At 34.4% G+C, this 14,630-nt stretch overlaps 1 protein-coding gene across 3 annotated transcripts in view; it reads left to right on the top strand.

The window, feature by feature from the left end:
- Positions 1-14,630, top strand: part of DPY19L3 (dpy-19 like C-mannosyltransferase 3) — a 37,055-nt gene continuing 22,425 nt past the window's right edge. The window contains exons 1-8 of one of the 3 annotated variants that reach the window (XM_026856503.1): positions 1-163; positions 1,089-1,231; positions 2,719-2,852; positions 9,076-9,166; positions 10,004-10,125; positions 10,321-10,466; positions 12,095-12,218; positions 12,977-13,111. In XM_026856503.1, the coding sequence (XP_026712304.1) occupies positions 1,129-1,231; positions 2,719-2,852; positions 9,076-9,166; positions 10,004-10,125; positions 10,321-10,466; positions 12,095-12,218; positions 12,977-13,111 (855 nt within the window). In that variant the 5' untranslated portion in view covers positions 1-163; positions 1,089-1,128. Of the gene's footprint in view, positions 164-320; positions 805-1,088; positions 1,232-2,718; positions 2,853-9,075; positions 9,167-10,003; positions 10,126-10,320; positions 10,467-12,094; positions 12,219-12,976; positions 13,112-14,630 lie in introns of those variants that run through there. The other 2 variants (XR_003399189.1, XM_026856502.1) reach the window with 2 other exon arrangements.

The raw sequence follows: 14,630 nt of genomic DNA, 5'->3' as shown, positions 1-14,630 counted from the left end.
AGGCCTCGCCTCACCTCGGGCGGCTGTGGGGACGGAGGCGGGACTCTCCCTTCCCGGCGCCCTGTCGAGGCTCCCCGCGTGCGCCGGCCGAAAGCGCTCCCTTCGCCACCCGGCTGTGAGGAAAGCGGTGCAGGGAAGGAGCGTGGTTATGACCATCTTGCCGGTATTAATTAATTATCAATTTTCTACAAACCAGATATTTCAAAACAACTTCGATCTCTGCTCACATAGTTCCCTCCATGTGTTTCCCCAGGCACGCGGGAAAGAGGAAGCTCATCCACTGCAAAAGCTTTCAAAGAAAGTTGCGCAGTTGAGGCGTTTCTTAGAGGATTACCAGTCACTTACACCAGTGGTTACACACATATTGGTGTTTGTGCTTTGGGAATGGCAGCAGATTTTTGCGTTCGGGATGGGACACCATTGATTTTTGATTGTGGGATGGCAGGTTGAAGCAGTTCTATATATGGACCGTGCTCACAGAGCAGAGAGCACCTGTGAATGACAGGGGAAGGACTAACTGTTCATTGTCTCCTTTGTAATCTTCTCAAATTTTATGGTACTTTAAAACATAATGGATTTTTTTAATGCTGGGTCTAGTTTTTTATAGCAGGTGTTCTCTGGCATAATTTTTTATATCTTTTTGTCCCCCTCTTTTGGGATTTCCTGAAAGCCAAGATTTAAACAAGTTGCTTCCTATTTTAGGTGCCTAACTAAAATAACATAAAAGGACTAATTTTTCAGTGAAGTGCTTATACTTTCTTAAAGAACTGGAGCCTGGTGTGTATTTTGAGTCAAGGGCCAAAGGTGAGGGCAGTCAAAATAATGAATTATTCCAACAACCAGACAAGAGTATGTAAAATTGTGAAGTCTTTACAAATTTAAGATAATGTTTTCTATACTTTCATTTGCAACTGAGTTAATTTTTTTTTTTAATTTTGTATTTTTTTAAGATACACTTCAACTACAGTATAGTTCTGTAAGTCACAGTTTCTCTTGACAGTAAAATATGGTTCTGTTTTCAGATATTTCATACAGTATTAAGTGAATGTTTCAGTGGGAAGATGCATTGCTTGTATGTGTCCATTTAGGTGTCAGACTGAAGAATAATGAATTAAAGTGACTGACATAATGACAACTGTAAGACAGAGAAGGGTCGGAAAAGGCACAGAAGTAGCTGAAGATCAGCCTTCAGAGGAGAAGAATGCAAAGCCTGATGGGAGAATTCTGTCTGGTGAGTAAATGAAAAGGATTGTATCATTATGGCTTTTTAGTATTGTTTAGCTTTTGGTACCTACCCTAAGCACAGGTTAGAACTAGGTATGTACCAAATGAATTTTTATACTTGAATATCAATCACCAAAATTAATTGGGTAAGACAGAGGGTATGCAGATTACTGCATGTCAATCTCATCTCTAATTTAAAATCCTAATAGAAGTTGGTGAGAACATTTTTTTCAATTTAGTATCAGTGACACACTATCAGATATCATATAGCTGTCCGTAGGTTCTTGAACAAATCCCATTTCAAATCATTAGTAACATAAAAGGATTGGAAGATCTCCGAGTTGTAGTTAAATATAAGCAGGCTGCACAGGAAATCTGAATTTAACTGCAAACCCTTAGGTTTTGACTATAGGACAGACTAGCCAGGTAAACTTAAGAGAGAGACATTAAGTGTCTTAATTTGAGGATCTTTTTAATGAAATACTGACATTTTTGCTTGGAATTATATCTTCAGAGTTGGCAAAGTCTGTTGGGTTTGGTTTTTTTAGTTAACTTATTTTAAGGGATGTTTTGATCTAATTTCCAAATGTTTCTATTATTTTGAGTAGATGAAGGTTACATTGTTGTTTCCACAGAAGTGCACTTAGGCTAAACACAAAATGGGAAAGCGATTATAGTTCTCATGTAGACCAGTCCCCAGTTCCATTGAATTGTGTAATTGGTACCCATTATGTAGATGTCACACACAGTATAGAAGAGCCATTTCAGAGATATAATTCCAGATTACTAAAACCCATATTAAGCCCTATATCAACATTTAAAAAAAAACCAACCAACCAACCCCAAATTAAACCAGGTACATAACTGTATAATAAATGGATTGAACCACCTAGAAAAATGTAACCTTTCTTTCCCATTGTTCCATCTATAATCTTACTCTGATATCAACAGGAGGTTATCTTCAAGCCAAAGCATAACACCATTATTAAAGGCTGCTTTGGCCACTGTTCAGTCTCTTTGTGGGTATTTAGTGAGACTTCTGAACCTTCGGTGGTGTTTTTTTACAAAACCCAAGCAACTCCCAAAAATACAGACAGCAGTTTTAAGAGCTTGCAGAAGACTTTAGTTTCTTTCTTTGTGATCCAATAGTCATCCTGTATTGCCTTAATTAAAAAGGATGCCATGGAGGATATTCCAATTATTTACAAATTGAATTATTTACAAATTTATCTAGGTTTGTATAGGATCGTGGTGTTCTTGAACCATAACTACATTTTAGCAATTAAGGCACACCTTATTTCACTTTGCATGTAAATAAAACACTGAGCGTTTGCTATGTGAGAAAATAAAAACCACATCTCTTAAAACCAAGTGTCCTATTACCTGCAGAATGTAAACTGTATTAGCACAGGCAATGTATAAATAAGTTTCCAAAATTAATTTAAGCTGAATTATGTGTTTCACAATTACAGAGCAAAATATTTTTCTTTAAAGATCATACAGGTAGAAAGCCATGGAACATACTCCCAATAACTATTGGTGGAATTGTTGCCATCTCCCTTGGACTTCTTACTTCTGTTTATGTTGCAACACTGCATGAAAATGACCTGTGGTTTTCCAATATTAAGGTAACAGTCATTTTCATAGTTTCATCAGTGCTTTCATAAAGCATTAACATGAATGTTAGTTGAAAATTCATTTATGTATTTGTCTTGTAACTTGCTCACAAACGAAATAATTTATTTTTTGAAATGTATTTTTAAAAAAGCTGTGCTTCTCACCACTTTTTAAATACTTGATCATTTCTATAAATACCTGTCCCCAGTTCTTCTCTAATAGCATTGCTGCTGCTTGAGTTGTAGCTATGGGTCTTCTAGAATTGAATTTCAACAGTCTACTATGTGTTGCTCTATAATCATCTTTGTTGTATCCAAAGCAATCCAAAACCAGACAAAAAACTGTTAAAATAAACAATATGCAAAGTCCTGGCATACAGTTCTTTAAATCTATTTACACTGTGATCCTGTAATACAGTTTAGGCACAGTCACTTACTATTCAATACTAATTTTATGTATTATAACATAATACACAGTTACTAATGTTATCCTAAATGTACAAACCTAAAACATATTTCAGACATTCACCAATGTAAAACCAACATTTACACTGTAGGAGAATTTTCATTACCAAGATCCATGACTGACTAGTTTTTTTCCTAGAGTCATTGTATGGGACAATAATATAGCTGTACATATACCTAAATTTAACCAGAAAAGAGAAACAGGTGAGTCATTTTCCTTTTAGATGCCTAAAATTAACTCTATTAGGTCTATGTATGACGTTAGTCAAAGAGTATTTATATTTAATTGGAATACTTGAATTGCAATATGCCTTTCCTATACTACACAGTTTTTCTGTCCAAAACATTTACGTATCTGTAATAAAAGTAGTTGGCACTTACTGAAACAATTGCTGTTGTATTATACATATAGTAATGTTTTGTACTCACTGTCATCTTCCTTTGAATATATATAAATTGTGTATATATATTGAAGGGACACTTCAGGTTTGCCTTTTCCTTCCAGAAGCAAGTACTGATTTAATTACACAAGTATTGTGTATGTTGAAGTACAAACAGGCATGGACTTGTGGCAGTGTATTAATGTAACAGATACAGCATTTTTATTCTGTTGAACTGATACAGACACACACAGAGGTCACTGAGAGAAGCGAGCTTGTAGTTGCAATTAAGTTGTCCTCCAATGGATAATTATTTTGATAATTATTGTTCTCATTTTAAGTACACTAGAATGCCATTAGATATCAAAACTGAAATAAAACCCTCTAGATACTTTTAGTCTGGATTATGTTGTCTCTGTAGCTCATTTCATCTTGTGTTGATATAACTAGTAACATTGGAACATGAGCAATTTCAGCCAATTTGATGGAAAGGTTCTAAAAAGCATTAAGTTCATCTACCAGCAGGTTAAAGGAGAAAGATGCAGATACTCCCTGATATCACATTATACCTTCTTCAGTAAGATGTTAACTCCACCAGAGAATCCATGTGGCTACAGTGCTAATTTTAAACTGATAAAGCCAGGGAAAGCTTTAATGAGATCTTACATATTATTAGAGATAAAATAACCAGTTGTAACAGAGCCAAAAGTGATCAGGCTTTGTACATACTTCTGCTTTTTGGAGCTATGTGTTCAGTGAGTGTATACTGTTTGTGTTTTGCATGTACACACTCTCAACTTATGTTGTTTCCAAGGATATCTTCCCAAATAGAAGACTGTAGCTCTAACTCGATTGATCAGACAAACGAAATTTATTTTGTAAACACGTCCCAAGTGAGAGTCAAAGGTACTTTTAAAGATTTGTTTTCAAATTATTTATTACAGCTTGAGACCAAACAGTAGTATCTGCTGCAGTTTATATGCAAATACAAAGAAGGTCAAATTTTCTGCAGTTGTCTGCCAAGTCAGAATCTGACTGTGCTTTCACTTTGATTAATACAAAGCTTTCTAAGGTTTTACTGTTAAATATAGTCTAGACTTACACTATTATATAGTATACTATACTTGGACTATACTAAAGCATTCAGTGTTTCATTAACCCCCATGCATGTGAAACAGTAGTGCATCACTGCTCTGAAACATAGAAAATAAGCTCTAAATCAGTTATATTTCCATAAATTTTAAATGAGTAATTTCACTTACTCTCAATTGGGTATAAACAGGGCAAATTTGGGGACTTTGTTACTGAACTCTGATATAAAAATTACATAACACTATCCCCCTGAATTTTTTCCTTTCTTCCAATAAACTAGAGTTGGTTAGATGGTAAGAATTCATACACAAAAGGGTATGTGTGGCTACTAAATTAATATAGTGAGATGTAATGAGAGACTTATTTTATCCTTTTTTTTCTTTTACATGAAGCTTTAAATACATCAGTAGAAGGAGGTCTGCAGTGTTTATCTGACACTTGCACTAACCTGGACAGAGGTTTTACATATACCAGTTGCATACACGAGATGGATTTTTTGTTCTGAAGACCCCATTCACATATGGACATCATGATTGTTTAGTTACAAAATTGTGCAGTTTGCCAATTGTATTCAACCCTAAAAATTGAAAGTAAAAAGAGTTCATTATGCAAAATCGTGATGTCAATTACTCAGAAGTTAAGAATCATAACTTGCATGTACACTGCTAATGATTATCCTTCTGTAATTGCAATTCATAGAAAACCAGTTCAGTTTTGGGTGTCTTCCAGCAATGGTTTACTCAACTAGAAAAAACTGTTTTGTGGTGGTTACACCATTTTATTCTGTTTTGACTATGGCTTTAAACAGTGCATTTCTTTAAGCTGCTGCAGTATGTGTGAATCTTGTTCTTATTCACTAATAAATATGCCTGCTATTATAAATTTACCATGGTTATTGGACAAAGATGTAATATTGTTTCCTTATCAGAAAAAATCAAAATGCAGATCTTAAGTAGTTTATGCTATCAAAGAGATACATGATGGGTATTCTTTTTATTCCAAGACCTCCTGAAAAAACTACAAAAAAAAAACAAACCTAAGAGAGAATGCAGAATATACCTAGTCAGAAGCTGTGTTTGTGTATACGTCCAGCAGGGATCACAGAAGGTTATTATTACTTATTTTGACCAAACAATTTTGAATAAAAAAGTTTGAATCCATTCTCATGTGCATTAAAACAACAAAGATTCCTGTTTATGGTAGTGACAGATGAAACAGACCAAAAATCCTTTCTCAGTTTTCTGGAAACTAATCACACTACACATAAAATGGCTAGTCCATTTTCAGTAATTTTCAATAATAGTTTAGTGACTGCTCCTCACATATAGTATCTTTTGGGAACAGGATTTACTATGAAAATAACAAAATGGGGAGCAGGGGGAGAGTTGCATCACCTTTTCTGTCAGCTGTTGTATTGCTTGTTCAAATGCACTCTGAAAAAACCTGGAATGAGCCAAGGCCACATAGTGAAGTAATACTGTAACATAAACAGGTAAAATCCCTTTGGAGTAAGCATTTAGACTACTGTTACTGCATTTTCCTTTAACAAAATTGCTACTTGCAAGAAATCAGCAATAAAAATACAAAATTTTAAATCTTTAGACATGCACGATAAGAATCCTGGGATTCCTTCTCTGAAGTGCTTGTATTTTCCCTTTTTACATTTTGAATATAAAAGAAAGATGTGAAGAAGTGGGGAAAGGGGTAGCCAGCTAATCAGAACTCTAAAAAATGAACCACATAAGCCATAAAGAGAAGGAGGGCAGTCCAGTACTTTGGTGGTACTTTTCTGAAGAAGTACCTGTTCAGTGGTTATGGGTACATTCACTCTAGATCAAAAGTCTAATCTTAGTAGGAACCATGCCATTCTAACAGATGGGCATGAGGTTAACCAGCCAAGAGACCATGTACAAGGATTAAATACGTTTTCTGAAGGCATGATTCACAACTGGGAACACTGATAGCAGCTGTCTGTACTGTTTCCACTTGTATGGTTTAAGCTATTTTCAAATCTTTCTGGTCTTGAACAACTAAAAAATATTTTCAGTTACACAAACTGTGCTTTAGCTTTGTCAAAAAAGAAAAATAATTGGAGCTTTGCTTATGTTTTTTATAAAAAAAAAAAATAAAAATCAGACTTTCTTTGCTTGCTCAGTGTTCTGAATGACCTGGTTAAGGATTTTGAAGAAACATAAGCTCTAGGATTTTGCACTGCCCTTGAGAGGAAAAGTCCTTTGTATTTTGTTTTGAATGCTTATTATTAGGATACAGTTGCTTAAATTGAAATCATATGCAACTCTATATATATATAATCATGGAGGATAGTGTTCTTTATTTTCCCATGAAACAGTGGTAACTTCTTTGTTAAATACCCACAAATTGAATATACAGAAAGATAAACATGTGCTCTTTTAATGCTTACCCATAAGTCTGTATGGTTTTATTGACATGGAATACTAGGAAGAGTATAAACTGCTGTAGAACTGGAAAAAGTATTGTGAGTGAATAAAACAGATGTTATCTTAGCATGAAACAGATGTAAAACTCACTAGTGTTTGTCTCATAAAGTATAGCATTTGGTTGAATACAGCTGGTGCCAGGATTACAAATTAATCATGTTTGAATGCATTTTTGCTAATTAGATCCCCCTCTGTGACTACTCTCTCCCCCTTAATAAATTCCAAATGTTAACATTCCTTTTTTTTTTTTTGATGAGCATTTAGAATCAGCCACTTTTTGGTATTAGAAAACTTTTCAGTAGTGATGAATTAGAAACTAGAGTTTGTTCAAAATCCAGCATTCTCACTTTTCTAAATGTGTGGCTTTTAGTATTTAGTGCCAATGTCAGGTTCTTCTGCTGGTATTATAATGATTTGTATATTGTAGAGCAGCTGGAGAGTTTAATTGTGAACTTACATTGAATCAGATGCGGTTTTATCTGTTGATTTTTCTCAGACCAGAACTAATATTGCTTTAGTTTGTCAACAGTTGACTTCAATAAAACACATGTTTTGAGATAAGATTCTATACTGGGCACTAGAGGAGGGAGGAACATGATTTTTTATCTAGCTTTATGTTAGCTCTGAAATAGTATTGATTCTGTTCCAGCAAGAGAGACTGTGTAAGATGAAAATCTTGGGATTCTATGCAAGGATTCATTAACCAGATTGGCATTCATAAAAATCTCAGAAAACAGTAACATTCTGTTATTTCAGTAATGTTCTTCTGTAAAGAAAGTTGAAATAGTAAGATTATCTATAGAAATCTCACTTAAATTTCTTAATGACTTGCTTATACCACATACAGGAACCTCACTGGATTTTCAAATCTGGATAGAAACCTTTTCTAACTTAGTGCTTGTCAGAGATACTTGCTGAGATGTTTTTATATAAACTACTAAAATGATGACTAATAATAAAACAATTTCGTATAAGATGCCTGTTACTTCTTTTCAGATTGGTTGTTCATGCAGTCTCACTTTTTCTAAATGTGGTTGCCCAAGGCTCTGAATTTGTTAATTTAATTAGGTCTTCACAACTAATGAGTTAACAAAAGGAGGTGAATTCCAAAGCAAAGACCCTGTTCTGAGAGCCTTTTTCTCTAGGAGAGCTTTCATATCTCACTAAACTCCACCTGCTTTGATACCAGTCTAGAAAGAGGCATAGTTTGAAGTGTACCTAGTTTAAATAATTTTAATATTTTAAAATTAAAAATAATAACAATTTTACCTACACCTAAAACCAAGTAAAGAGTCACCTTTCCTTTAACCTGTAATTTAAGTATGAGAGTGGGAACAGCTGGTTTCCTGAAAGAAACAGCATTTAAGTGGACAGCAGCATAGCCTGCCAGCTGAAATCTCAGTGGCCTTGTGTTGCAGGCCCAGCTATAACACCGAGTTAAGTGAGCTTTAAGGTGGCAAAGCCATGGAACACTATGGGAAATCTACACCAGGAAGAAAAGGTTAAATGCATGGAACAAGCTTATGTAGTTTTAAAGTCCAGCTGTTGGCCATTGCACCTGTCTAATTTTACAAAAATATAAATAAATGTTTCCAAATGACATGCATGTTTCCCTAGTTAACTGAGGCATTGACACATCAGCCATTTGTCTCTCACCCTAATTTGTCCATTTACTTTACCTTTATTTGAACTAAGTTGCATAGAATGTGCAAACCCGAAGACTCCAACCACTGTGTATGTCAATTCCCCTGACACAGCAAGAATTTGAGTTGAAGCCAGCTTCATATGATTGTGAAAAGCACATGGAAAATGAATTTACTATTGAACTTTCACTTGCAGGAAGTCGAAAGAGAAATTTCATTCAGAACTGAATGTGGACTTTATTATTCCTACTACAAACAGATGATTCAGGCTGCTTCCATCCAGCAAGGTATTGTAAACTGTAAAGTAAGTTTTACTGTGTGTTGCCAGCTGACTATTTTTGATTTTTTTTCAAATATAGTTGAGAACAAAGGAATACCTTAACTGTGAAAGATAGTGTAACAATTGTACTGGAGACAGATTTATTCTGTTCATGTCCGTTATGAACATAAAGTTCACAATGATACAGTGCTGTCTGTGCCACACCTTCACATTCTGATGAAGGCAATCATTTTGTGGGACAGCTTCCGTATCTGTTAAAGTTTCAGCCTTGCTGGTTTATTCAGTATATTACTTTCATTTTTATTCTCTGGTGTAACTTGAATTATGAGCTATTTGTGGGAAGTGACTTTTTTTTTTTTCCTGTATGCCTGGACAGTAAGTGACACTATGAGCAGCTTCCAAGAAAATCATTCTATGATGGGATTTTCTGTGACAGTCTAATGTTTTCTAGATACTTAACTGTTGCTCCCCAACAACTTTGCTTATACTGCACATTTGTGAATATTAACATCACCTGTGTTCAAAGTAGTGACAAGAAGGGTTCTCAAGATCCAGTAGGTACCACAGATACTGTGCTAGGAATGTAAGTGTAAAAATAAATGTTTTATACATTACTAAATATATAATACTTGAGTTAGCACCCTGAGCCACATTCAGAGCAGGGAAACTGAAGGCGTCAGAAGGTCATGTTGATTCAGAATTAATGTAATCTGAATCCTTGACTCAAAGTTTGCAGTTTTTGATGAGACATCCTAAAATACCTTTGAAAAAGTTATTCACTGTTCAAATTAAGATGGAGGGGGAAAATGACAATCTCCTATTTCAATTTCTCTTTATCATTAAGGTTTACATGGTTTAGTATATGACAATAAAACTGAATCTGTGAGGACAATTAACATACTTGAAAGAATGAATGTTTACCAGGAGGTGTTTCTCAGCATTCTGTATAGGATTCTTCCAATTCAGGTAGGCATTTATTTATGGCTTTAGATTGTAAGTGCATTATGAAGGTTGCGCAGTGAATCATAGCTCCCCTTTTTAGTTATTTTCTAATTAGAAATATTCCTGATACCCTTTTAATTTGTAAAAGCAAGCCTAATTCATATTAAGTATAATCCCCCAAGTGTTTTATGTCAACATCAGTATTCTTGTGTTTTACAGCAATACCTAGAGCCCGTTTATTTTTATATCTACACTTTGTTTGGACTTCAGGCAGTTTATGTCATTGCTCTGTATGTAACAAGCTGGCTTCTTAGTGGAACATGGCTTTCAGGGTTGTTGGCAGCTTGCTGGTATATTACAAACAGGTAAGTGGGATTAAACATTCAATGCTTCTAAAATTGTAGCTCATGTCAAAAGGTAAGGCATTAAACCTTCAAATACATGATTACTTGGGGGGGGGCCAGAAAGTGTTTAAATAATACAAAATAATTAGAAAATAATCAGAAGTGAGCTGAAATTGTAGTCTAGAACTTTAAAGTTTCAAGAAGTTTGGGTAGGAATAATTGGCTAAATTTGGTCCCTGAAAGTGGACTACATCTTTCAGATGTGTCTGGATCTCCAGATGATGTACCCTGTCTTCTCCAGCCTAGGATCCCTTAGATGTTAAAGACATCTGCATATATGCTCTTCAGTTGTCTCCTCAATGCCCCACACCCAACCTTCAGGGATTCCTTCAACAACCTAAGATCATCAGAAGTTCAACTTCTCTGTTCCCTTATTCCTGTAGACATCTCCTGCACTAAGACTCTGAGAAAAAAGATGGTAATTGAGCTGTTCTAGTGCTTTATCACTTGAAGAATTCTCAATTGGGAGAGAAAAATATAAAAACTGGCTTTAGGCCAGCAGTAATCTGCTGGTATGAAGCTAAGACTGGTGACTCAGCCTGTTACCTATTACTTAATCTAGAAAATATAAGTACAATGTCAGTTCTATCAGAACTGTTAATTAGCAGCTGTAAGAAGTTTATCTGCAAACACGTCCATTAGAGAATAAGTAAAACATTTCTTTCTCCTATGATGAGAGTAATTTTAAAAATACATGTAATGTGCAGTAGTTCATACGTTTATTTCATGAGATCATATTTTCCATTTACAGAATACTTGGAGCAGATTTGTTTTGTCTGTCTTTCTAATAATTCATGAACAATGGAATCTTGTTGTCCTTTATGCACATAGAATAAGTACATGGAATTGATTTGGATAAAGACTTTCTATTCAGATGGAGTACAACTGAGGCTACTGAGTAATTCCATTTTAGAAGTTTTTTTCATCCAGCTGAGCATGTCTCAGACGTGTTGCTTACATTCCTTTTTTAGCATTTTCTCTACACAAGAAAAAAGGGAATTGTTTTTTGGTTTTAACTTTTAATTCAGGTTTTGTAAATGACTGTCCTTTGAGGAACTTTTACTAACTTCTGTCACATACTGTTATTTTAGAATGTTCAAAAAGTGACCAGAAGTTCCCAACCAGTTTAGTGGTATTCAAATCCAATGCACTGGGATCATAGTGAAGAAATTGAGACCTATTTATTCTTGTATGTGCTTTTTGCAAACCAAAAAATGAAGTAAAATTACTTGTGGCATTGAAAACTGCACATGCTGAATTTGGGGAGTGGTTTTGGTTTAGGGTTTGGTCATTGTTAAATTACCCAAGTTGTGCTTTGTAAGTAAAGTTTAATCCATAGTATCAGGTTTTTAACAGTAAGTGAAGCTAAAGTGCAAAATTCAAGGTACAGATTCAATGGATGACTTGCAGAACCTGCATAATGATGTTTTTTCAGAGCCAGGCATGTTGAAGGAACTAGAGTGTAGGGCCTCTATTTTTATCAATAAGTAGTTAAAATACCACAAAGCTGCCTGTCATTGCAACCTCTGTGTCACCAAAGTGATGTTTTATTTGTTTTAAATTTATGAAACTAAATTTGTTTTGTACAGAATAGATACTACAAGAGTAGAATTCACCATTCCTTTAAGAGAGAACTGGGCACTGCCGTTCTTTGCTGTTCAGATTGCAGCCATCACATACCTACTCAGAACTCATTTACAGCCTGTTCAAGAAGTGAGTATTTCTAATAAGTATGACACAGTAAAAACAGTATCAGAAAACTGTCTGTAAAACTGAGGAGAAAATACTTAAGTGTTTATGGCAGTAGATATATATGCACACAAATCCCTTATAGTGCTGAAAACGTTAATCAGATGAGCCTTCTGTTAATTTAAATGTACTTGAAATACAAAGAAATACATGTGCTGAGCACTGAAAAAAGAAGTTAAGCTCTAAAGAGTACAAGACAACAGTACTGTGTATTTAAGAAAACATAAGAGACTAACACAAAGTGCAGGAGAAGAGCTTGTAAAGTTCAAGGATTAAAGATTTTTCTTTTGATTTCATTTGCTTTACAAATATAGGAGGTTGCCCTGATCTGCAAGAATAAAAGAAAATTGGTAATATGGTTTCCTTGACAAACAGTTCTTAAGCCATTACTTCTCAATTTGTTCAAATAACTGCTATTTATACAATAGTAAAACACATACTGCATGATAATCTGTGGGCTGAAACTATTTTAGATCTCACCATTTTTATCATTACAATGGTAAAATGCAGGCATAAATACAAGAATCTGTAACTCAAAACCGGCTCTATTATCCTCCAGAAGTTATTGCAGTTAGAGAACTCATATTAATGTTTTAAAAATGGATTTAAAATTTTAAAAATTTAAGGTGGTTTTATTGGAGGTTTTGGGGAGGGTTTTTTTGTTTGTTTTTTTTAATGAAGGAAACTATAAAGTTAAATAAAACTTCCTTCCCTCCTTCCAGAGATTGACACTTATAGCTGTATTCATATCAACGTTCCTCTTTAGCCTGACTTGGCAATTTAATCAGTTTATGATGCTGATACAAGCATTGGCATTATTCATACTAGACTGCTTTGACATGCTTCCCACAGCAAAGGTAAGATCATGTTTGGAAATAACAATACTTTTTTTCTTTTCTATCATAAAACTAACAATTTTTAAGGTATTTTACTAACGAGTGGCCTGGATGCCCAAAGTAATACAGATTATACGTTGTGCTGCTTTGTGCTTTTAAGTAATCACAGTGTATATACTGCAAGTGTAAAAATGAATACTCAGAACATCATTTCTGATTATTTTACAACTGATTCTATTTCATTTTATGTAATCCACTTCTATTGTTTAATTTTTTTTCTAGTTTTGTTTAGACACAGCTATGTTTTGATACTACCAAGGCATTGCTTTTAAACACCATCGTAAGAGTTAATCTAATACCACAGCTTAAGTATGTCCTCTGGAAGTGGCCAGAAAAAGCAAAAAAAACATAGCACAAGAAATCTTTGCCTAAGCTGAAGTCATAACAGTGTATGAATTTTGCCTCAAGTACTGTGCGCCCTTGTTTGAAAGTTAGGTTAGGTGTAGGCACTGTACCCAAAAGAAGAGGAAGAAGATAGACCACATTGCTTAACAGAGGCAGTTAACTGTCCCTTGAAATTCACAGCAAAACAACATTGTCACTGCTATGGTGCTGACCTGAATGAATCAAAAAGTAAAACCGTAACTAAGGAGAAAAGGGATCATTTACAGTCAATCTTAGGAAATAGAAATATACTGTAGAAGATTAAAATATTGTCTTTGATTTTAATGTCACTGTGGAATCCTACTGAGATGATTTTAGCCCTTGAAAAAGCTTACATTACGTGAAAAGGGTTCTAATGTACTTTAAGGAAAGTTACAGTAGGATGAAGATTAATTCATGTTAATGTAATTTTAAATTTGAAGCAGACTTGAATATTAGTGATTTTATTAATTTAACTGAAAATTAGTATGGTGACTGCATATCAAAGTAAGTGTGGTTTATTTAACAGTTTCTAAACTCTTCATTATATCTGCAAATGTAAGCTGAAGTTAGAAATTAATGTGACTAATCAGCTACCCTGGCAAATTACCAGCTTTGTCCTGAATTATACCAAAATGGACTTACTGTACCACTCTTACTCCATATTAATTTTTTAAAAACTGCTACTTAAAACTGTTGAAGTGTGTTGGACCATTTGATACCGACTTACACCACTGCTGTAATACAAGACTAAACTCAAGATCTTTGTGTCAGGTAAAATTTATGTTTCAGTACCACTGTATAAGAAAATCAGCTGGTTTTTAGTGTTTGCATTCAGTTGAACATTTGTAATAGTTTCACATAGCTCAGAAAGTTCTATACTAAACTACTAAAGTAGTTAGAGAAATCAGCTAATGTTTGATTGCTGAACTGCACTTAGCCATAACTCTAGTCATAAAGACATTTTAGAGGCTACAGAAACACTTCTTTGACTAGAGAAAATAGAAAACATCTCCCAAATATTAATAATTAACAATTAGCAATTAATAATTTTCCTCACTCTGCAATTGGTTAATCCATCTGCTTTATTATAGCATCAGGCTTTCCTAGGTATGAA

This window comes from Athene cunicularia (genome assembly GCF_003259725.1).
Source record: "Athene cunicularia isolate RWA chromosome 11 unlocalized genomic scaffold, athCun1 chr11_part1, whole genome shotgun sequence".
Lineage (NCBI taxonomy): Eukaryota > Metazoa > Chordata > Aves > Strigiformes > Strigidae > Athene > Athene cunicularia.
This window is presented reverse-complemented; position numbering and strand designations above follow the sequence as displayed.